This window comes from Sceloporus occidentalis, unplaced genomic scaffold (assembly GCF_023333645.1).
Source record: "Sceloporus occidentalis isolate IW3139 unplaced genomic scaffold, rSceOcc1.0.p SCAF_302, whole genome shotgun sequence".
Lineage (NCBI taxonomy): Eukaryota > Metazoa > Chordata > Lepidosauria > Squamata > Phrynosomatidae > Sceloporus > Sceloporus occidentalis.
In genome coordinates this window covers 20,473-43,370 of record NW_028317282.1, presented here as the reverse complement: position 1 = coordinate 43,370, position 22,898 = coordinate 20,473, and the positions used below count along the sequence as shown (strand labels likewise).

Here is a 22,898-nt window from a genome sequence, read left to right as displayed (position 1 = left end):
ATGTCTTATATCAAACTGCTTGAAATAAAATTGCGCACTAAGAAGTGTTTTCAGCCAGTTGGAGGCCAGTAAGATAAGAACTAGAAGGTTCACACTAGAGAATGATAACTGAACATGAATAGAACTCTAAGGACAAAGAGCTTCTACAAAAGGGCATAGGCTATAGCTGAGTCTCCGAGTCTCCCTTTTTGTCCTTTATGGTGACCCTTAAAAAGTCAACATAGCTAGGCTACCTAGCCTGTCCTTTGTAAAATAATTACAATTAGAATTACAATTTCAGGTTTCTAATAATAATTCCTTGATACAATAAATTAATTGCTACATTTCAACCCATATTTCGCAAGATATTTTTACTGTAATTATTGTTGATGGGCACTAGAGGGCAGCAGTTGACCAGTATAAAAAAAATCTCCTGTCAGTCAAAACAGATGGTTTCTAAGTTGATACATTTCTCAACAGTAGGAGGAAAAGGTTTAAAAGTAATTTAGATTTGTTGTAAGGCGGAGTGGATGAGATAGTTGTCCAAATTACTTGAAGAGAGATATACTATTTCATTTAGAAGTTGGACAAGATTAATTGGTGAGTACTTACATGTAAAAGCTAAGGATTTTCTAAAAGTCAGATCTAACCAACTATATTTCTCTGGAATGTTATATAGAATCTTATCAAACTATCTCTTCAAGATCGTATTTTATATATACAAGCTTTAACATGGGGTAAATTCAATGCGACAGACATTGAATCTCTAATCTAAATGTCACAACTGATGCCTCCTCAACTTTTGTTGTAATTTCACATTTTTTTACCTGTATGTTTTTTTATGCACTTCGATCATTTTGGTGGCTTTTCTTTTTATAGACTTTTAATAATAACATCAGACACTTTGAAAAAGATACCCTGGACCAAGGAGCTTTCAGTTCAATCATATCTTGAGTATCAAAAGCACTGTTGGGTTCTGTTTTGCTATAAAATTCTAATGTTTTATTAACTGTTCCAGACACGTTTGTTATCAGAATGCTTGATTGAATTTGGTTGTTTTTTTAGAAAAGTTTGCATAAATATTCATTATGCTTCTATAGCTTTGAAGATCCTAAATGGGAGCTTCTCAGGCTCTTAGTAGAGTCTTTGAAAGCAGCCAATGGGAATGAACAATTCTCCAGCCGCAAATTGTGATTGGATGTTGGACTATACAGATATGTACCAAAAAATGAAAGCAAGCCCCATAAAGAGGTTTATAGAAGCTGGATCACTGTAAATGTTGTTTTCCTCTTTAAGGGTAACGATACGTCCCCGACATTTCAGGAGTCCAAGACTGGACATCTGTGTTGGGGGGATGTAGCAAGAGGCAGAGAGGGTTGGGGGTTGATGCCAGAGGTAGGTGGGACTGGAGGTGTAGTCAGCCACCCATCTTACCCAAAAAAAACCATCTTGTGGTAATCAGAGTATCTCCAAGGATCTCCTGCAATGGAGGTCTGTGTTGTTACAGCTACATTCAGGGCAATCATAGGATCTCATCAAACGGGTCTATGATCCCCATTGCCGGCAAAAGTGGGGCAGCTACTCGGGAGAGTGCCTGGAAATGGGGACTGCCCCACAGAAAACCAAGACTGTTGGGATATATTGATTTTAAATATATTAATGATTGTAAACATTCATAAAAGTATTTTTTAGAATGTTGGGAAATCAACTTTAAAATGTCTTTTTTTCCCTGTTAAAGTCCAATTGCTCACCTCAGCCTGTTACTCTTCTTCACTTGGAACATATCTGCTTTATATGTTTTACAGTCTGCCTGTTTTATGTGCTGTAAATCCCTTTTCTCTTCTATTTCCAATCAAATATAAGCAAAAGCGAGCCTGTGTGTGTCTTTATAATCTAACAACAAGACTTCATTGGCTACACTGTGGTCAATGCTATGCCTGATAATCATCGAAGGTCAATATCACTTTTTAGTGCAAATAATTTTCCTCCTAATCAATTTCTTATGAGGCTTTACCGCCGTCTCAATCAATTCAGACATTCTAAGGAGAGACGGTGCGAACGAGATGGGGAGGGTGTAATGAATGATTACAAGAGAGAGAAAGAGAGATGAAGAGAGAGAAAGAGAGAGAAAAAGAGAGAATTGGAAATTGGAGTAGATGGATGCTAACATAGAAAGGGATTGGCACAAAAGTGGTTTGAAACCTAAAACTGATGGGTCTGATCAATTTCAAAACAGAAGACAAGTCTAAGAAGTCTAAGTCTAAGAAGAACAAAGGGGAAAGAGAAAAGAAAGATGGAAGGGAGGGAGGGAATCAGAGATTAAAATCAGGAGCTAATGACATACATGCATCACTAGCTCTCCTTCCCTTCACTTTTCACCACCTGAAATCTCTTAATATGTTAATATAGTGGGACTTTTGCTGACGTGTCCGGCCACACATACCCAACTGTCAGACGTGCTGACTTCATCAGGTTTCCACCAGACTTACAGTGACCGGCCGCCCGACCATCACCGGTATAGCCCTGGTCACAAACCCTATGCCTAATTATGTAGAGCAGTTTATGGCAGACTGGAGTATTCTTTCTATAAAAAAAGGGTTAAAAGGAACAAAAACTCTTGCTCAGCACTTTTCCCTGTTACTGATGACTCCAATGGCCAAATTCCAGTAGAATCCAACTGGACGTCTGCCAACCACCTACTCCAAACATCAAATATCTCAACTAGACAAACTAGTTTGTGTTCATTTCATGCTATAAAGATGAGAATTCTCCCGACAGAAGGAATGAAAGACTTTATGGTGAGTATGTTGTCATAATAAAGAATCTATAAATTATGGTTGAATTGGGGCTTTATTATGTAATTACAAATCATGTATTCGTATTTGGACACAGAGAAGGTCAATGGATGCTAAACACGCATGGGATAGACATACGGCTCCTGAATCTAAGACGAGACCGACGACTGATTAAGGTTTGAGTCTTTACAGCAGGAGAAACGGGCGACTAGACTGGGGCCGGATGGGGGCCGATCTGCTGGAACATTCTAGATTTCTATATCTGAGTTTAGCCTATGAGCCAAGAAAGAATACATTTGGCACCCACAGACAATCCAACTACACTCTGTCTGACTGTTCCTAGGTGATAGAAACCAATATTTATGAAAGAGACTATAAAGCACCTATTTAGAGGGAGCCTAGAAATGTTCCAACATGGTACACTGAAGTATAACCATGAAAACAATTTCAAAATGCATACAAAAAGTTTTTTTTGCAGAAGTCTAAAGGCACTGTTTTGAGAGTTCTTTAGAAAAAAAAAATATTTTTTTTTTTACTTAATTTTTTTCTCTATCTGTGGCACAAGTTACGTTGTTGCCGGTGAGAATGTGGTTGCCATAGCGACCCATCAATACGCAGCAGTGATTCGCCCCGCTGAGGTTGAATTTATTGGATTCTGTGCGCGCCGAATAAATCATCCTATTTTTACTAATTAGTTCTTCGCTTGAAAAGCAATGAATTCAAAGACCTTCAAACCCCCCCCCCCCAAAACAGCAACTAGCAAAAGGAAACCCTCGTTAGTTTCATGCCGCGTTTACACTAGATGTATGTATTTTCATTCTTTTGTCTAAGAATCCGAATAAAAATGTTATTTTCATAAAATAGTTTATATAAGCAATCTGATATTTATTTGAGATTCTGTGTTTCTCTCTTTATTAAATGTAGAAAAAAAAAAATAAAAAAAATTTTTTTTCTAAACATTTTTTAGATATTTTCCCTAAAAACGATCCAATGATAAAGTGGAAAAATAGAAAAAAAATGAGTGATCTTTTTCTTTACTATAGTTTACTATATAGTTATATAGCTAAACTTAAGACCTTGGCCATTTGCCGGCAGATCGGCCCCATTGGCCCATCTAGTCTGCTAAGACTCAAACCTTAATCAGTCGTTGGTCTCGTCTTAGATTCAGGAGCCGTATGCCTATCCCATGCATGTTTAATACCCTTACTGTATTACCCTCTACCACCTCTGCTGGGAGGCTGTTCACACATGGTAATATACCCCCTTAAATTATTCTTCAAACAGAATAGAAATCATGTCCAAAGATCCATTCGTTGTGCCTACTTCAGAAGCTACCCACCATCCATTCAACACATTCATTTCTAATAACGATAGACGAAGCATGTCAACTAATCCGGTGAACAGAGTTTATCAGCCGGTGCGAGAGTCCCTTACCGGTAAATACGAGTCCCAGTAGAGCGCCGGCTCGGTGATTTGCTGGCAGGAAGGTGCCGACGGCGTTGGCGGCCTATGGGATTTCTCTTCGTACTCGCAAGCCGTTTAGGTTTTACATTTAATTAAGAGCTATGAGACCATTAAATCAACAGGTCAATACGGGCCGCCATGTAATTAGTGTTTAATACGTAGCCATGGCAACCAATTTCACTGAACTGTGAATCCCACGTCACCCATAATCTACCTGTCCGCCGGACAAAGTCTGGAAAACACAAACAAAAAAAAAAAGCGTTTTCTAATCTAACTCTTTACGGGCCAGAAGACTTCTGATTTCGTTCCGACGCGGAAAGAGTTAGCGATCGGTTATTCCGTTAGCATGACATCTGGACGCTTGGTAAACATTTAAAAAATGGTCGTTTGGGCTTCGAGGCTGGAAAACAAAATGACTGAAATTAGATTAGATTTCAACCAGTCCACCGCATATTACGAGATAAATTGGAAAAAGGGAGAGAATCTGTTTCTCGGTTGCGCTGTTCAGCAGTTAATCCCCAAAGAATAATCCTGCAGTCTACACAACACACGGAGACTTTGGCCGTCCTTCCGACAGAAGCTCGGCATTTCCAGTAGCAGACACCCTGCCCCCCCATTGTGTATCCACCCCGGTTGCATGATAAGTCGCGTCGCACGTAATGATAAACATGAAAGCATGGTTTGTACGAGGGTTCAGAATGTCGAGAGGCTGCTTTACAGACGGGCTGTTTGTGTATACAAAAATATGTTTGTAGTAGCAGCCTTTATCTCACTTTTTTGGACTATTTCCACTAGACTTGTGCATTCGTCTTCGGGCGAACATGAAAACGAGCACGAAGAGGCCGTTTTTTTGTTCGTTCCGAAGGAACGTAGAACAGAATACAGTGCCGGCAAACCGTAGGCGAAGACGAAGACTCACAATCACGAAGATTCGAAGATTCTTCGTGATCGTCTTCGTTTTTGCCGCGCAACCGCCAAAATTTCAAACAGGAGTGAGCTGATCCTCGTCTGTCCAATCAGCTCACTCTTGTGACGTAACGCTAAGGGTCTCGTCCAATGCCTGTGCTGCTGTTTTTTGAATTCTGAAGGCGCCTTTATAAGACCAGAGCTTGCCTGAGAGATCCATTCATTTTTCGCTGTGACTGCTTTGGCAACACTGCTGTGCTGCATCCGAGCGTTACAGAGAGAGATTGTTCTGTTCTGTGTGAGACTGGTAAGCCTTAGCCTGCCATTTCTCACTGTGTACTTCATCCTCACTTCAGTGCTACTTAATTAATATATTTAATAATAATAATTTGATTAATTTAATTTTTTTAAAATTAATTTGTCATCAACTTTAGTGTAAGTGCTGTTGAGTTGACAGTGCACCCAGTGCCTCAGTGGCACTGGGGTGCCCTTGCCCTGGGCTGGCACTAGTGCCTATTGCCTGTCCTGCTTAAATAAATTAAATAGAATTTATAAATTACAATTTAATAGAATCTATAATTTAATAGTTCATTATAATATTATATATATATATATATTTGTCAGTCATATATATATATACTATAGTATACTAGTGTAGAGTGTACTGTAGACATTCATCTACTAGTGTCTAATTTAAAATCAGTAATATTAATTAATATAATTAATAATTGAATTCATTATAAAATTATATATATATTTGTCAGTTATAGTTAGTAATAGTATACTAGTGTAGAGTGTACTGTAGACATTCAGAACATCTACTAGTGTCTAATCTAAAATCAGTAATATCAATAATTCTCTAATTCTTTCTTATCTTAATAGTTAATTAAATTAGCTATAAATAAAAGTAATAATATTAATTAATTACTACTAGCGTATAGTTCAGCTAATCTTATTAGTACTGGTGCTGCAGCTCTATAGTTTGTGCTTTGTTTTAGCAACAGTAAGAGACCAAGTCAATTTTTCTTAATTAATCTTTCATTTTATTTCATTTGTTTTGCTCACCTCAGTCCATCAGTGAAGTGAACTTGTTGGGCTAGTGAGTGCAGCCGCATAAGTGCTGTGTTTTTTTTTGATCAGCAAGCAGTGACGTTAACTGTTTTGCAAAGATTTTCTCATTTATTTTACATTTTATTTCAATTTTATTAAAAGTACCCTTAGTGTTTTGCTCACCTCAGTCCATCAGTGAAGTGAACTTGTTGGGCTAGTGAGTGCAGCAAGCAGTGAAGATAACTGTTTTGCTGTGACATTTTATTTTATTTCTAATTCTTTTCAAGAAAAATTGACTGTGACGAGCTGTACTAAGCAAAGCTTCAAGCTACTAGCTGTAGTACTAAAATAATTCTAATCTTCTTTAATCTTAATCTATAATATATTATAAATAATAATATTCTAATTCATAATCTATAATATAAGTAATTCTAATTCTAAATTCTAATTCATAATCTATATTCTTCTATCTATAATACATAATATATAAGTAAATTAGTTCTAATCTATTAATATTATATAACTTAATATTAATTAATAAATCATATACTGAATCTGATTTAACCTCACTTTAGCTTAGTGGGTTTGAGAGCGTCTGCCTAGAGGTAGACTTATAGTAAGGAAATATAGCTTTAGGCTAGCATAGTGGTAGGCTAAGCTCTTAGGCCCGTGTAAATTCAAATTAAAAATAAAATACTGCTAGTTATTAAATAGTTAATCTTGAGTTAATAATTTCAATAACTTTAGGATTTTGGCAGATTGCACACAGCACAGTGCAGTAGTGCATAGTTTTACTTTTTAAGCAGTAGCACTGAAGAGAACTTCCTCTAATTTTTTTGTCTTTAATTCGTTTTTCCTTTTTTTTATTTTTATTTTTTTATTTTTTTTTTTATAGTTTTTTAAACACTACACTACACTACACTACACTACACTACACACACAACACAAAATTTGAAATGGATCCTCCTTTTGGGACTAAGGAGGGACAAGCTCCATCTACCACCACCACCACCACCACCAGCACCACCACCAGCACCACCACCAGCTCTAAGATGCAGCCTTTGCGTCAGTCTAGTCGGCCAAGTAGGCCAAGCTCTCGCTTATCATTTGGGGAAGCATTGCTTGAAGGATCATCAAGTAAAGGAAAGGCACCAAAAGCAGGCAGTAGTAGTGCGGCTAGGCCCACAAGCTCTATGGTTTTTTACGGAAAGCCTAAAGCACCAGAAGCACGTTCAAAGTTAAAGGGTAGCACAAGTAGTACCAGCCCAGTGACTAAAAAGAAGTGCCTTTTGCCCCAAGCAGCATCTTCCCCATCCACCAGCAGCATGCAAGGTACCAAGCAGAGCCAAATTAGCAGCAAGACTCAGAGGGGTCCCAAACCAAAGCGATCTCATTCCTTTGTAGGGAAAACCACCACCACCACCACCCCCGCCTCTACCACCACTAGTGCTGCGCCTACTGTTCCCACTGGTACCGCCACGCCATGTCCTCCTAGTACCTCTAGCAAGCCACCAAGTCCTTACAAAATTTTTGTAAAGACAGTTAGAGAGAGGGCTACACATAGTGGAACTCCACCTAGCGAGGTAGCAGAGGAGCCTGAGACTGAGAGGCCAAGTGCAGAGTCTATTCTTCCTGCTCGCACTACTACTAGTCACGAGTCTCACGACGATATCAGTCTTAGCTCCAGCCTAGCAGGAATTCCATTCGATCTGGCTAATGAAGAGCTAGACTATGAGCCAGAGGAAGTAGAGGAGATGAGTGGTCAGGAATCAGATTCCTCAGGGAGCAGTGTCCAAATGACTAGTGCACAATTTTCCCCTGAGCCTCCACCTTCTCCGCTACGATCATCACCATCACCACCACCAGCAGCAGCAGCAAAACCTAGCAAATCTAAAGCAATTAGCAGTCCCACTATGGCCAGTACTGTTACCACCAGTCCCACCACCACTAGTTCTGCCTCTGTTCATCCACCCCGAGCAGTAAGAGCAGCACCCAAGGCACACTCCAAGGCTATGCGCGCCCCAATTTGGGAGCACTTTGAAAATGTTGAAGAAGGGCGCTATGGAAAGTGCAAACATTGTGGGAAGCTAATAAGCAGAGGGAAAGTGTCTGGCCATTTTACCAGTGCTAGCATGAAGCATCACCTCAGCACTCAACACAACGCTGTGCTATTGGGGAAAGATGCAGAGGTAAAACTTAGTGCAGGCAGCATAGCTGGTGGCCGTGGAAAAACCCCAACAGCTTCTTCTTCTGAGCCAATAGCAGCAGCAGCAGCAGCAGCAACTAGTGCTGGCAGCCAGAGACCAAGGCAGGTTGGAGCACTGCATGCCCAGCCCACCCTGGAAGAATTTGGGGCATTCCACTCCAAGAGAACGATGCCCAAACAGCAGGCCAATAAAGTAACGCGACTTATTGGTCAGTTCATTGCTGTTGGAGGGGCATCCTTCTCCATGATTGAAGGGGAGCCTTTCAAACAATTGATGGCGGCTGTGGCTCCACAATACACAGTTCCGTCACGTTCCACTTTCAGCAGGAACATTGTCCCCTCGCTGTATCGGTCCTGTGTTGCAGCAGTGAAAGAGGAGCTTTCCAAGGCTGCTGGTCAGTGTGTTCATTTCACTACAGATTTGTGGAGTGCACCTAGCGCCCAGCATGCCTTTCTTTCTTTGACAGCACACTGGTGGCAGCCCGGTGTGTCTAAGGAAGTTGCTGCAGCAGGCTACCGATCATTCCTTCTCCATGCAGAAGTGATGGATGAAAAGCACACTTCCCAAAATATTCTGCATGCGATTAGGAAAATGTTTAGCCTTTGGGTGGGAGCAGAGGCGGGCACCAATGTTGAAGTTGGTTTTGTGGTAACTGACGGAGGTGCCAATATGGTGAAAGCGCTGCGAGATGGTCATATTGTTGGTGTGCGCTGTGCAGCCCACATCATCCATCTTGTAGTGAAGGCAGCAATGTCAGAAGGAACTAATGTGGCAGCAGTAGTTCTGTCCCGCTGCAGAAAGATCGCTGGGCACTTTCACCATAGTGTTAAGGCTAGCCAACTTTTGAGGGAAGAGCAAGAGAGGTCAGGTCTTCCCGTACACTGCCTACGTCAGGATGTCAGTACACGGTGGAACTCCACGTTAGACATGCTAGAGAGGATTTTGGAGCAGCAGAGGGCAATCCATAATCTTGCCTCAGAGCACAATATTGGGATTACCTCTCCATTGAATAGGGAGGATTGGACAGTGATCGCCCAGCTAGTGGCAGTCCTTAAACCATTCAGGGATGCCACAGAAAATTTAAGCTCAAACACTGCCAGTCTGGCCCAGGTAATCCCAGTGTTCTCCCATCTAGGCAGCAAGATGGATGTGTTCCTTGGAAACCGTGAGGCTGTTCAAGGTGGCACTCTACATCCTGACGTAGCAGCCATAGTCAGGAAGCTGAAGGATCTGCTAAAAGTACACCTTCGCAAGCGAATGGAAGAGAGTCCCGAAATGATGCTAGCGTGCCTTTGTGATCCAAGAATTAAGGGAAAGCTAGCTTTGAAATTCAATGTTCTCAGTAGCTACCGGGAGCAATTGGTCAACAAGGTGCGTGACTGGCAGCGTAAAATGGGAATGCTGTCCGAGGAGGGTGAGGTGCAGGAGGAGGAAGAGATGATGTGGTCTGCTACCCCTAGCAGCAGCATCAGCAGCAGTGCCACAAGCAGCACAACACAGCTGAGTGGAGCAGCTGCGTTTTGGGAAGAGGCACTTGGCAGTATAGTTGGACCATCTGACAGAGCTAGCAGCAGAAAGGAGAGTAGTGCTGCTGAAATGGTCAAACTTTACCTCTGTGAAGTTCCTTCTGCTCCTAATGTTGATCCTCTTAGCTACTGGGATGAAAAGAAGAGTGTGTGGCCTGCACTCTCATGGGTTGCGCAGCAGCTTCTATCATGTCCGCCAACCACTGTTCAAAGTGAGCGCGTGTTTTCTATGACTGGAAACATACTGAGTCCACAGCGCTCACGCATGGCACCTCATCTGATGGAGCAGATTGCCTTTCTTAAATTCAATCTGCCCAAATTGGGTTACCCAGCTCTTAGCTTGGAAAGTTAAATTTTTTCTCTCTAATGTTTAAGGTAGTTTCTCCCCCTGGTTGCACTTGCTGCGGTGTGGCAATGCCTGCTACCTCCGCTGGTGTAGCCAATTTACGCTAGGGCCTAGTGTCTGAGCTCTGTAAGTCCGCTCCCAAACGCCTAGGACTGACAGTCTTTGGATGCTTTGCCCTGGGGTGAAACAGGTGAGTGGGTCGTCAATTGCCCACTCATTCACCTTTTTCCGTTTCCAACGCTGCTGCTGGTGGTGGTGCCAGTATCTTTTGCCAGTTCGCTTCCTGGCTGAAATCATGCCTCAGATGTCCCTAATGGAAAGGGTAGTTTCTCCCCCCTGGTTGCACTTGCTGCGGTGTGGCAACGCCTGCTACCTCCGCCGGTGTAGCTAGCTTATGCTAGGGCCTTGTGTCTGAGTTCTGTAGGTCTGCTCCCAAACGCCAAGGACTGACAGTGCTTGGATGCTTTGCCCTGGGGTGAAACAGGTGAGCGGGTCGTCAATTGCCCACTCATTCGCCTTTCCCAATTCTGCTGCTGCTGGTGGTGGTGCCAGTGTCTCTCTTCAATGCCAGTTCGCTTCCTGGCTAGTGTCATGCCTCGAATGTCCCTGATGGTAAGGGTAGTTTCTCCCCCCTGGTTGCACTTGTTGCGGTGTGGCAACGCCTGCTACCTCCGCCGGTGTAGCCAGCTTACGCTAGGGCCTTGTGTCTGAGCTCTGGAAGTCCGCTCCCAAACGCCAAGGACTGACAGTTTTTGGATGCTTTGCCCTGGGGTGAAACAGGTGAGCGGGTCGTCAATTGCCCACTCATTCGCCTTTTCCAATGCTGCTGCTGCTGCTGCTGGTGGTGGTGCCAGTGTCTCTTCTCTGCCAGTTCGCTTCCTGGCTAGTGTCATGCCTCAAATGTCCCTTATGGTAAGGGCAGTTTCTCCCCCCTGGTTGCACTTGCTGCGGTGTGGCAACGCCTGCTACCTCCGCCAATGTAGCCAGCTTACGCTAGGGCCTTGTGTCTGAGCTCTGGAAGTCCGCTCCCAAACGCCAAGGACTGACAGTGTTTGGATGCTTTGCTCTGGGGTGAAACAGGTGAGTGGGTCGCCAATTGCCCACTCATTCGCCTTTCCCAATTCTGCTGCTGCTGCTGCTGGTGGTGGTGCCAGTGTCTCTTCGATGCCAGTTCGCTTCCTGGCTAGTGTCATGAATCAAATGTCCCTAATGGTAAGGGCAGTTTCTCCCCCCTGGCTGCCTCTGTCTGCGGTGTGGCAACGCCTGCTACCTCCGCCGGAGTGGCCAGCTTACGCTAGGGCCTTGTGTCTGAGCTCTGGAAGTCTGCTGCCAAACGTTTAAGACTGACAGTGTTTGGGTGCTTTGCCCTGGGGTGAAACAGGTGAGTGGGTCGCCAATTGCCCACTCATTCGCCTTTCCCATTTTTCAATGCTGCTGCTGGTGGTGGTGGTGGTGCCAGCATCTCTTCTCTGCCAGTTCGCTTCCTGGCTAGAGTCATGCCCAAAATGTCCCTAGTGGTAAGGGCAGTTTCTCCCCTCTGGCTGCGTCTGTTTGCGGTGTGGCAACGCCTGCTACCTCCGCCGGAGTGGCCAGCTTACGCTAGGGCCTTGTGTCTGAGCTCTGGAAGTCTGCTGCCAAACGTCTAAGACTGACAGTGTTTGGGTGCTTTGCCCTGGGGTGAAACAGGTGAGCGGGTCGCCAATTGCCCTCTCATTCGCCTTTCCAATTTTTCAATGCTGCTGGTGGTGGTGGTGGTGGTGGTGGTGGTGGTGCCAGCATCTCTTCTCTGCCAGTTCGCTTCCTGGCTAGAGTCATGCCCAAAATGTCCCTAATTGTAAGGGCAGTTTCTCCTCCCTGGCTGCCTCTGTCTGCGGTGTGGCAACGCCTGCTACCTCCGCCGGAGTGGCCAGCTTACGCTAGGGCCTTGTGTCTGAGCTCTGGAAGTCTGCTGCCAAACGTCTAAGACTGACAGTGTTTGGGTGCTTTGCCCTGGGGTGAAACAGGTGAGCGGGTCGCCAATTGCCCTCTCATTCGCCTTTCCAATTTTTCAATGCTGCTGGTGGTGGTGGTGGTGGTGGTGGTGGTGCCAGCATCTCTTCTCTGCCAGTTCGCTTCCTGGCTAGAGTCATGCCCAAAATGTCCCTAATTGTAAGGGCAGTTTCTCCCCCCTGGCTGCCTCTGTCTGCGGTGTGGCAACGCCTGCTACCTCCGCCGGAGTGGCCAGCTTACGCTAGGGCCTTGTGTCTGAGCTCTGGAAGTCTGCTGCCAAACGTCTAAGACTGACAGTGTTTGGGTGCTTTGCCCTGGGGTGAAACAGGTGAGTGGGTCGCCAATTGCCCACTCATTCGCCTTTTCAATGCTGCTGCTGGTGGTGGTGCCAGCATCTCTTCTCTGCCAGTTCGCTTCCTGGCTAGAGTCATGCCCAAAATGTCCCTAATGGTAAGGGCAGTTTCTCCCCCCTGGCTGCCTCTGTTTGCGGTGTGGCAACGCCTGCTACCTCCGCCGGAGTGGCCAGCTTACGCTAGGGCCTTGTGTCTGAGCTCTGGAAGTCTGCTGCCAAACGTCTAAGACTGACAGTGTTTGGGTGCTTTGCCCTGGGGTGAAACAGGTGAGCGGGTCGCCAATTGCCCACTCATTTGCCTTTCCCATTTCCTTTTCCATTTCATTATTTTCCTTCTGATACACAACCAACCAAACATAACACACACAATAACACATATAACACATATAACACACAGTGACATCACACATAACACACATACACACACACTTACAATGCACAAAACACAAGGACCTTTTCCTTGTTATTTGCCCTGGCCTTCACTCACTAATAGCATTACATTAACACTATAACTCACACTTCACCCTATAACATTTTTCCATCCACATACCTGCCAACAGACCCAACTTTTTCAGGGACAGTCCTGCTTTTTTCCAGTCCTGTCCCATCTAATTTAGCTAAACTAGGTATGCAAAATGCAAATACACATAGGTAGTTATAGCTCGGTAGGTAACGCTACTATAAACATTTAATAAATATAATCAAGTACTAAATAATAAATCTAACTTTAAAATACATTTAAATAAACCCCTATTTTTTTTTAAAAAAAAACATTAAAATTTAATTATTATTATTTAGACATAATCCATCTTTAACCAAACCAGTGCACTGCTACTAATCTTAAACATAACCGTACATTAACCCTAAGCTATTTTTTAGTTCTTGTCCAACATTTTTCCATCAGCATACCTGCCAACACACCCAAGATTTTGGTGGACAGTCCTGCTATTTTCCAGTCCTGTCCAATAAGTAAGTTGGGTTGTTGCAAAGTATGCCATTGTAAATAGGTAGCAAATGTTAGGCATGTAAAGTGGTCCAAAATCAATTTAAAAATGTAAAATATTCCCTATTCTTTTATTAAACATCTATGGACAGTACACCTCGGTATGTGTGTGCAACTCTATTGGTCGTTTCGGCAGGGGGCTCGCCTGCCATCAACGAATGAAGTGCATTCTGCAGTTCTGCAATTCACTCGTTGATGCCAGACCAGCCCCCTGCCGAAACGACCAATAGAGCTGCACACACGTACCTTCACGGCAGCTGCTGCTGCTGTGATGTGTTATTAACCCCGTATTAACCCCTGCTAGGCAACCAGGAGGAAAACGAAGATTAAACGAGCACGAAGAATGTCCGCGAATATTCGCCCGAAGAGAAGACAGGAACGGGCGAATATTCGCGGAATACGAAGATTTTTTTTTCCCCGAAGACGAGCACGAAGACGAACACGAAGAGCCCCCTGGTGCCCAAGTCTAATTTCCACCTTGAATGTTAATTAGAGAATGTTTTTACAACATGCCAAAAACGAGATCCAAAAAAAAGAAAAATGGATGTAAAAATGAATGGAAAGATAGATAGATAGATAGATAGATAGATAGATAGATAGATAGATAAAGAGATAGATGGATGGATGGATAGATAGATAGATAGATAGATAAAGAGATAGATAGATGGATGGATAGATAGATAGATAGATAGATAGATAGATAGATAGATAAAGAGATAGATAGATGGATGGATAGATAGATAGATAGATAGATAGATAGATAGATAGATAGATAGAGAGATAGATAGATAGATAGATAGATAGATAGATAGATAGATAGATAGATAAAGAGATAGATAGATGGATGGATAGATGGATGGATAGATAGATAGATAGATAGATAGATAGATAGATAGATAGATAGATAGATAGATAAAGAGATAGATAGATAGATAGATAGATAGATAGATAGATAGATAGATAGATGGATGAATAGATAGATAGATGATAGATAGATGGATGAATAGATAGATAGATGATAGATAGATAGATAGATAGATAGATAGATAGATAGATAGATAGATAGATGGGTAGATGGAGGGAAAAGGGAAAGGCAAGGCAAAGGAAGGAAGGAAGGAAGGAAGAACAAATACATTTCAAAAAGGGAAGAAAGGAAGGAAAGAAGGAAGGAAGAGGAAAAGAATGATGGAAGGAAAAGGAAGAAAGGAAGGAAAAATAAATAAAGAAAAGGGAAGAAACGAAGGAAGGGAGGAAGAAAGAAAGAAAGAAAGAAAGAAAGGAGAGAGAAGGAAGAAAGGAATGAATGAAGGAGGAAAGAATAAAAAGGACAGAGGGAAGGAAGGAAGGAAGAAAGAAAGGAAAGAAGGAAGGTAGGAAATAAAATAAAAGATAATAATAATAATAATAATAGAAGAACAGGTTAGGGAAGGGAGGAAGGAATGTACAACCCTCTAGCATGGAAAGGGTTAAGCATTGTTTTTTGAGTCATATTTTTCTTTTTAAACGTCTTTATTTGTCCTGGTGGTATTTTTACATAGATGAATATATATTAGTTGGTGCCTTTTGTGTTCTCTGGAAATGAAGTCACGTGGCTGGGCTGTTGTAAGTTTACTTAAGTGACCTGCGGGCAGCAGAGAAAGAAAAGGCAGAGCCTAAAGCCAAGAGCATCGCGAGGCTTCCCTCCCCGCGGGGAGCAAAAGTGGAATTATCTCCCCTCATTTATCGGCGCAAAGATGAAAATAAAAGCACTTGGTGGTAATGAGCTCTTCGGACGAAGGTTCCTCACATAACTTCAGCCATACAGAACAAACAGAAATAAAGCACAGAGTAAGCTGAGCACCGGCCAGCCCGGTACATCATTAGGAATCTCCATAGAGTATTCGGTGGCACCGAGTTCCTCATCACTGGATGTCTTCTACTCGACTCTGAACTTACTATACACGATGGCAGAGCCTTCCCAAACTTCATTATCTGAGCAGCTTGGGTATGTTATAAAATCTTCATTTTTCATCATTTCCATTTTTTTATTTTTAGAACTTTATCTGTCTATGCCAGTAAAGAATGTCTTTATCGTGCAGAAGGGAGGCACCAGAGTTATTATTGATACGTTGTTTGTGATTTACGCGTAATTTTTGGATACAGAAGAAGCTGAAATCCGACTGAGTTCTGAGATTTCTTTGAAAAGGGGGAGCTAATAAGTCAATCGCAGATACCCCGTTTCGTGAATAGATGGCAGAGAGGGGTTTAATTCACGATTTGGATCACCTGAAGTCTTCTTCTTTAAGTGTTCCTGGAAGTAAGGGGTCTGGCATCTGGCCACCGGTCTGTAAGGGTTAATTATGCTATGAATTGGGACAATGGTTTGTTTTATGGGAATTGGGAGCTGTCCAAGCCATCGAGTTCAAGTTAATTTTATTTTTAGGTATCACTGTTCGAGGTTCAGATAAATCATCAGATTGAAACATTTCGGTGTTAAAGTGGGGAACGCTTATCGAATTCAGACATCTGGCGTGTGGTAAGGGCGGTTGCGTTTAGAGAAGTCTAAGAATGCTTAAGAACTAAAGTTTGGGATTTTGGGGGAACTAAAGAAAAAAAATAAACTATTTCTATATCTTCACAACCCCCCCCCCCTTTTTTCAGAAGCGTAGAGTGTCTTTTCAGAAAGTTTTTCATGTGAAAGCAGAACAAAAAGTAAATTTTTAGTAGGTTTGATCTTAATCTGTTTGGGGGGGGGGTCATCGGCTGCATTTGGGGCTTAATGGGTTAATATTATTTTGCACGTTACTTGAAAGGGCTTTGGGGTTAAGAAGAAAAAGTAAAGGGGATTTAAGTTAGGGGGGAGAGGAGCGTGGGAGAGCTCGGGATGTATCATTTCCAACATGTTCCAGCTGTCGGGAGGAGGATGTCGGGAGCATGTTTGGAAGGTGAGATATGGTTTGCTGAAGCACAATCTTGGATGGTGATTGTAGGATTATTTGGGAAAGATCTTGACCTACTGACTTAGTGGATAAGTGCGACAGATGGATGGACTCCAGGAGAGATGAGAGTGAATGAAGAGCCCGATTTTTTTATGAACACAGATATGATTTTTATTAAAATAATACCGGAAGATACTCATGAGATGCTATAAAAACAGTATGTGGTCTGATGATTCATAAATATCGACTTTTGGCCGGCTTTTAGGTCATACAATGCACAGACAGTGCAATTAGGTTTGTATCACTTCCCTTCTTCATTCATCAGCAGATCCCAATGCTTTCTCCCAGTGAACCGGTCGAGGTTTCATCAGCAGATCCCAATGTAGACCGGTCGAGAACCGGAATTTGAAGTTTTATCACTAGATCCCCAGTAGAACGGTCGAGAACCGAAAGCCACAGCTTCCATTGCCTTCTAGTCAGCGTGTTGCCCTATAAAGGACAACCATGAAATATTGTGAATTGTCCCTTATTGTCCCTAAACATGTTTCAAAGGCTACTTAACTTAACAAAGTTGCAATGATGTTCTTCAGACCTAAATTCTAGAATTGTCATCTCCTGTTGCCAAGTCACACTTAAACGTACAATGCTCCAAAATCTCTTCATATTTAAACTGTGGTGAGTAAAGTAGGTTCTTATGGATGAAAAAGTGACATCATTTTAGAATATTCTTTTTTTTTTTTTTTTTTTAATATATAGTTTATTGTTTTGTTTAACAGAAGCTGGTAAAAGTAGAGCCCACCGGGCGATCAGGCTCCTTGTAGCTCTGCCGCTCCATGAGCCGGTTAAAAGAGAGATCATTGATCTCCCCAACTGGCCCATCAGCGCTATGGAGGACTGCGTCCATGGTTTGCACTCGGTTGGCGTGCCGCGTCCTTAAATGATGAAGGCGTATGATGTCATATCCTGGAAAGAAGGAAGGGCTAGCAGAGGCTTCGACCTAGAGCAGCACCGAGGGTTAATACGCATTTGGTATACGCGTCATAAGATTATGCCATACCAGCTTTCATGCTTCTTCCCATAGGTTATGGCTGGACCTGACGCATTTTACATTTTTTTCCAGCCGTACAAAATTTTAACCCTTTAAGTAACGTAATGCTTTAATACCTTTTTTTTTTTTAATGCCCAGAAGAACGAGCTTCTTCACTTGAGAGTTCACTTTTTTGGAATGAAGTATACAGAACAGAGAGAAGGGACACTCCAGCTTATAAACAGCTTATAAACAAAGCCCTTTTGCGGTGAGAGTCTGTATATAAACCCCGAGGATTTACTTGACGTTCGTTTAAAATATCCGCGTGGGTCAAGAAGAGCCTTTCCCTGATGTTTAAAGATAATTAAACGCGTCAACGTTCGGAAAGTAAATTTCCGAGGACACTTGGCCGGTTTGTCGTCGCACTTGGAGGGGGCCCTCAGTGATCCGCAGGGCAACCTGGAAAATGAATTATTTAACATAAAAAAAAAAACAAAAGGAAAGAAAAATTCTTAATAATTCATTTATTAATTCATTAAAAATCATTAATTTCTTAATAAAGCTTTATTAGACTATCCCTGACAAGCGAAGTTAGCGAAAAGCACGTCGGATTTTCTTCTTTCTTCCGCTTGTTTCTTAGAGATTTAGGAACTTTAAAGTTTTAATTTGTTTTTTTCTTTCCTTTTGAATTTAATTAATTTTAATGAATAATTAAGTTGGATTCGGTGGCTTGTTGTGGAAAAAGAAAAAAAAATTCTCATCCATAAAAAAAATGCAAAAAAACTTTTTCTTATCCATAAAAAAAAAATTACAAATTAAAATTTATATATTAAAATAATATCATTTTATAAGGTTTTCACCAAGTTTAAGTCCCTGGTTTGTTTTTTGGCCATTCTTAACAAAACTCCCCTGGCCCACGCTCGATGCAGAATACAGGAATGCTGGGGACGGGACTGCGAAACAGAACACATGCTACTGGGACTGTCCTCTCGAAAATCGGGACTGTTGGTAGCTATGCAAAGTATTTATAATCAAAGCAATAAAATAAGAGGAAGTCAAAGAGAAAAGAAGCAGGCGCCGGGTCACGGGACGCGTTAGAAAAAGTATAACCTAAACAGAGAGGAAAGGACTCTTTTACTAAACTACTATGTATCCATTACACAAAAGGGGAAAAAGAAAGGGAATGCTGCGGGGTTTTCCATCGTAGGTGTTCTCTATTTACACAGCTCTACGCTTCCGATTGGACGGGGTGATTGGCCTATTGTTATCTTTTACGATAGGAATTACTATTTAAACATGATTACACCGCAGAATGTACAGCCCGTTGTGAGGCTGCAAGGCAGGATTAAAGGGTAGAGACCGGTATGCAGGAACGTACCCCAGGAATCAGCAGATAAGGCAAGTGAGAATAAGCCGAAGTCAGGAAACGAAGCCGAGGTCAGGGAAACTAGCAAGCTGCGAGGTCAAAATCCGAAGCCAGGGTCAGGAACCAAAAAATCAGGAACGCCGTTTAGTAGCCAAGGGTCGGGATATAGAGAGCAGCAGAGTAGAGGACAAGCCGGGTTTGGTACACAGGAAATCAATAGGAAAAAATCACCAAAGGGCACTAGAGCTCGAATAGAAAAACAATCACTGAGCACTGAGCTAATCTCAGTGCTCAGCTTTTAAACTTGCCGCCAGGGGGAAGCCTCGCCCCCAGCCGTGACGTCATCGGTGCGCGTACCCCGGCGTCTCCACTCGGGGGCGCATAAAGTTAGTTGAGGGCGCGCGCGCGCGCCTAGTGGCGGACATGCTGACGGAGGTGGAGGGAGCTGGAGACGCGCCGCGGGATCCGGTACCCGCGGGCATCGGGTACTCAGGTGAGTCACTTCGTCGGACCCGGGGTTGCGGACCCTGACACCCGTGTACACCTGCAGTCTAACACAGGCAGTGTAAAGACATAAATACAGTATATATACAATAAATATTATCATTTATTGTTTTACATAGCGCCATCAAATTCCGTAGCGCTGTACAACGGGTAGACAGCACATAACAAGTAGCGTATATATATATTTGTATTTGGGAGGATATTGACATTATAATGGGGGTTTATTCACTAAACGGAGAGTTGGCAGGAGAGTCATAGATTCACCTCGCCTACATCACTATTCATGACGAAGGGCCAACACCGACAGGTTCCCCCTGGCATAATGTATGGTCCAATGGGTGATTAAACTATACATTATACAGGGCCATCCAAGCCCTTCCTGCATTAGAAGCTGATGGGGTTCTATAGTGATGCCAAACACTTGCGGAAAGTAGAAGGTTCCTCCTTGGAGAAACGTCACCGGGAAACCCCTCGCGCCCCAATATGGTTTTCCACCGTATGGACTCATCAGAGAACGTCCTATAAAACATAAAAGTTTATATTTAAAGTACGAAATACCAGCGAAACGATGTGTAATGCATTTCATTTGACCACACGGTGACCACGGTGACCACTTCTTCTTTCTAAAACAAGCTAAAAATACACCAGAAACTAGAGCTTTATATATATAGATTTTTTTTTGAGAAACATTAATGTTGCCAATAGACATTCTCCTCTAACCTTCACAATTAATATAAAAAAAACCCACCACATGAAAAAATAGCCCATCAGAATCCTAGTGATTGTAATATTTTTAAAAAAAAAAAATATTATAATAATATAATTTTTTTTTAAAGATCAGCAAACTCATTTAAGGGGGATATTAATGTATTCTTTTTTTTTGGTTACTATAAAAAACAGTATTTTTTTCAACAATTGGTCGTGGGACATGACAAAGGTAACATAAATGCTCGTGTGCTTCGTGACTCTTGTAAAAATACTTATTAGGCTTGTTGGAGGATCTGTGAATGGGGACTTTTAGCCATCTTGCATCCAAAAAAGCCAAACTTAGTTGGATGGGCGCTCGTCCCCGTTGGCGGTGATGTCCTTGGGTTCAGTAGCAGAAAGATCTCTGGTGGCTTCTGGTCCAACTTCTGGTCCACAGTCTTAGCGATTTTGGCCGTTGGCTTTTGACGTCTCGGATTGACCTCTCAGTATAGACATTTAGGGATTCATGGAGGACAATGCTCAAGGACCCAAACTTTTTTTTCATACACAGCTTTGGACACAGGGGTCACTTAAGGTTTTTTACTTCTTACATCAACCAAGCTCGGAAAACATGGCGGCGGCCGAGTCAATCCACGTAACGTGGATCGCGTTAACATTCTATTCATCATTAGTCATCTTCGCTTTGAATCCAGGGTTTGCTTTGAACACAAAGGGAAAACAAAAATGCCACGAAGGGGGAAATCCGGTAGTATGTCCTTTCGCCGTGATTACATAGAAGAACTCTTCCTTTTTGACCTACATCCTTCAAGAAGAGACAATGGAGCTCTCATTTATTATGTGATCCCATCTCCCCATATTTCAATGGGATAACAGCTGTGTCAATAAATCAATTTTTTTACAGAGAAGCCTTGTTAAAGCCGCCTATTATACTCCAGAGTAACAGATTGGGCCGAGTTATCAGTAAATAGACTTTGCCAAGGGCTGATACATGATGTACTGCGTTATCATGGCTGTTGTTGACTTTACTGTTTGCCCACATGGAGTAATCTATGTCGCTGCCATCAAAAAGGAAAGCCTAATATCTCAATTTCATGCATAGGGACGATGTGAATGAATGGACTATTCATTTACTTCCCCCGGATCAAGAAGCGAAAATAAGGAGATTAAAAATGCACCTTGATGCTTTATATACATATATTTTTTATTATTATTATTATTATTTATTTATTTATTTATGAAAAATGACTATAAAGTTTTGTATTTAAACCTAATTCATGATATATAATCACTAGGTCTTCTGACACATAGAGTCAGTCAATGATTTCTTTATGATGCCTCACAGAGAAAAAATCCTAAAAATCCCCCCCAAAAATAGATTCTGATTTATCTTAGTAATGATTACAGATGATATTTGCTTATTTTTTAATTGATGACATCATCAAACTAAGCAACGACACAGTTATTTCACAGTTATTTTTTTAAAATCATATATTATTACATGCCACCAGATTCCATTTTCTCTTTTTCCTCAAAAACCAAAACCTTAAAGGGCTGAAGAACCAATCAGCTTTCACCACCAAGGGAGCAGCAACTTAACAACAGGAGAGAATAATGTTGGGGATCCAGAGAACAGGAAGTTAAGATGGCTGCTCCCGCGGTATACACAAATATATATGACTTATAAGATGCTGATAATGTTTCTACCTTCATGTGCTATTGTTCATTGCGTCTTTTGTTCATTTTGTTAATTCTGGTCTTTTTCTCTCTTTTTTTTTTCCTCTTAAGGAGCAAGCTGGATACGCCAACCCACAGTCGTGTTATCCTGGCCGTCTACATTGTGACTTTCCTTACCGGACTGCCTTCAAATCTGTTGGCTTTCTATACATTTCTAATAAGAGTGCGCCAGAAGCCGGCGCCGGTTGACATTCTTCTTCTCAACTTGACCATCTCCGACCTCATCCTCGTCATGTTCCTGCCTTTGAAGATGAAAGAGGCGGCGGCCGAGATGATTTGGGACATGCCGATGTTTCTCTGCCCCCTCACCGGATTCTGTTACTACAGCAGCATTTACGTCAGCACCCTGTTCCTGACGGCGGTCAGCGTGGAACGCTACCTTGGGGTGGCTTACCCTATAAAATACAAACTCAATCGCAAACCTAAATATGCTGTAATTGCCAGCGTTGTGTTTTGGTTGATGGCTTGTTCCAACTGTAGCGTGGTTTACATCGTCCAGTACGCCATTCCGAATAACCAGAGCACGCTCAATAACTCCAAGTGCTACGAAGTCTTCTCTGCCCAGCAGCTTAATATTTTGCTACCCGTTAGACTAGAGTTGGGTCTGCTCCTGTTTTTCATCCCGTTCATCATAACCCTCTTTTGTTACATAAACTTCATCAAGATCCTGATGTCTCTGCCCAATATCCAGGCCAAGAAGAAGCAGAGGGCCATTGGCCTAGCCCTGGCCACACTTGCAAACTTCTCCATCTGCTTCGCCCCGTACAATATCTCCCATGTGGTTGGATTTATACAAAAGGCGAGCCCTAACTGGAGGGTCGATGCGTTACTTTTTAGCACTTTCAATGCCAGTCTGGATCCAGTTGTGTTCTATTTCTCTTCTTCCGCGTTTCAGAAAGTATTTTTCGACTGCCTAGAAGGCGTCTTACTGAAGATAAGGGCCGTCTGCCATTGTCAAAAGTTCTGGCCGCCCTCGCTGGAAATACCCTTTCATGACCATACCGTGGATAAATCTTCTGACTGA

The 22,898-nt window shown here is 42.4% G+C and overlaps 1 protein-coding gene across 1 annotated transcript; it reads left to right on the top strand.

Moving 5' to 3' along the window:
• On the top strand, positions 1-22,898 carry LOC149275007 (free fatty acid receptor 2-like). The gene is made up of 4 exons (XM_089504959.1): positions 1-68; positions 4,059-4,210; positions 17,722-17,830; positions 21,926-22,898. Exons 1-4 carry the CDS (start codon positions 1-3, stop codon positions 22,896-22,898), a joined length of 1,302 nt encoding a protein of 433 aa, XP_089361085.1.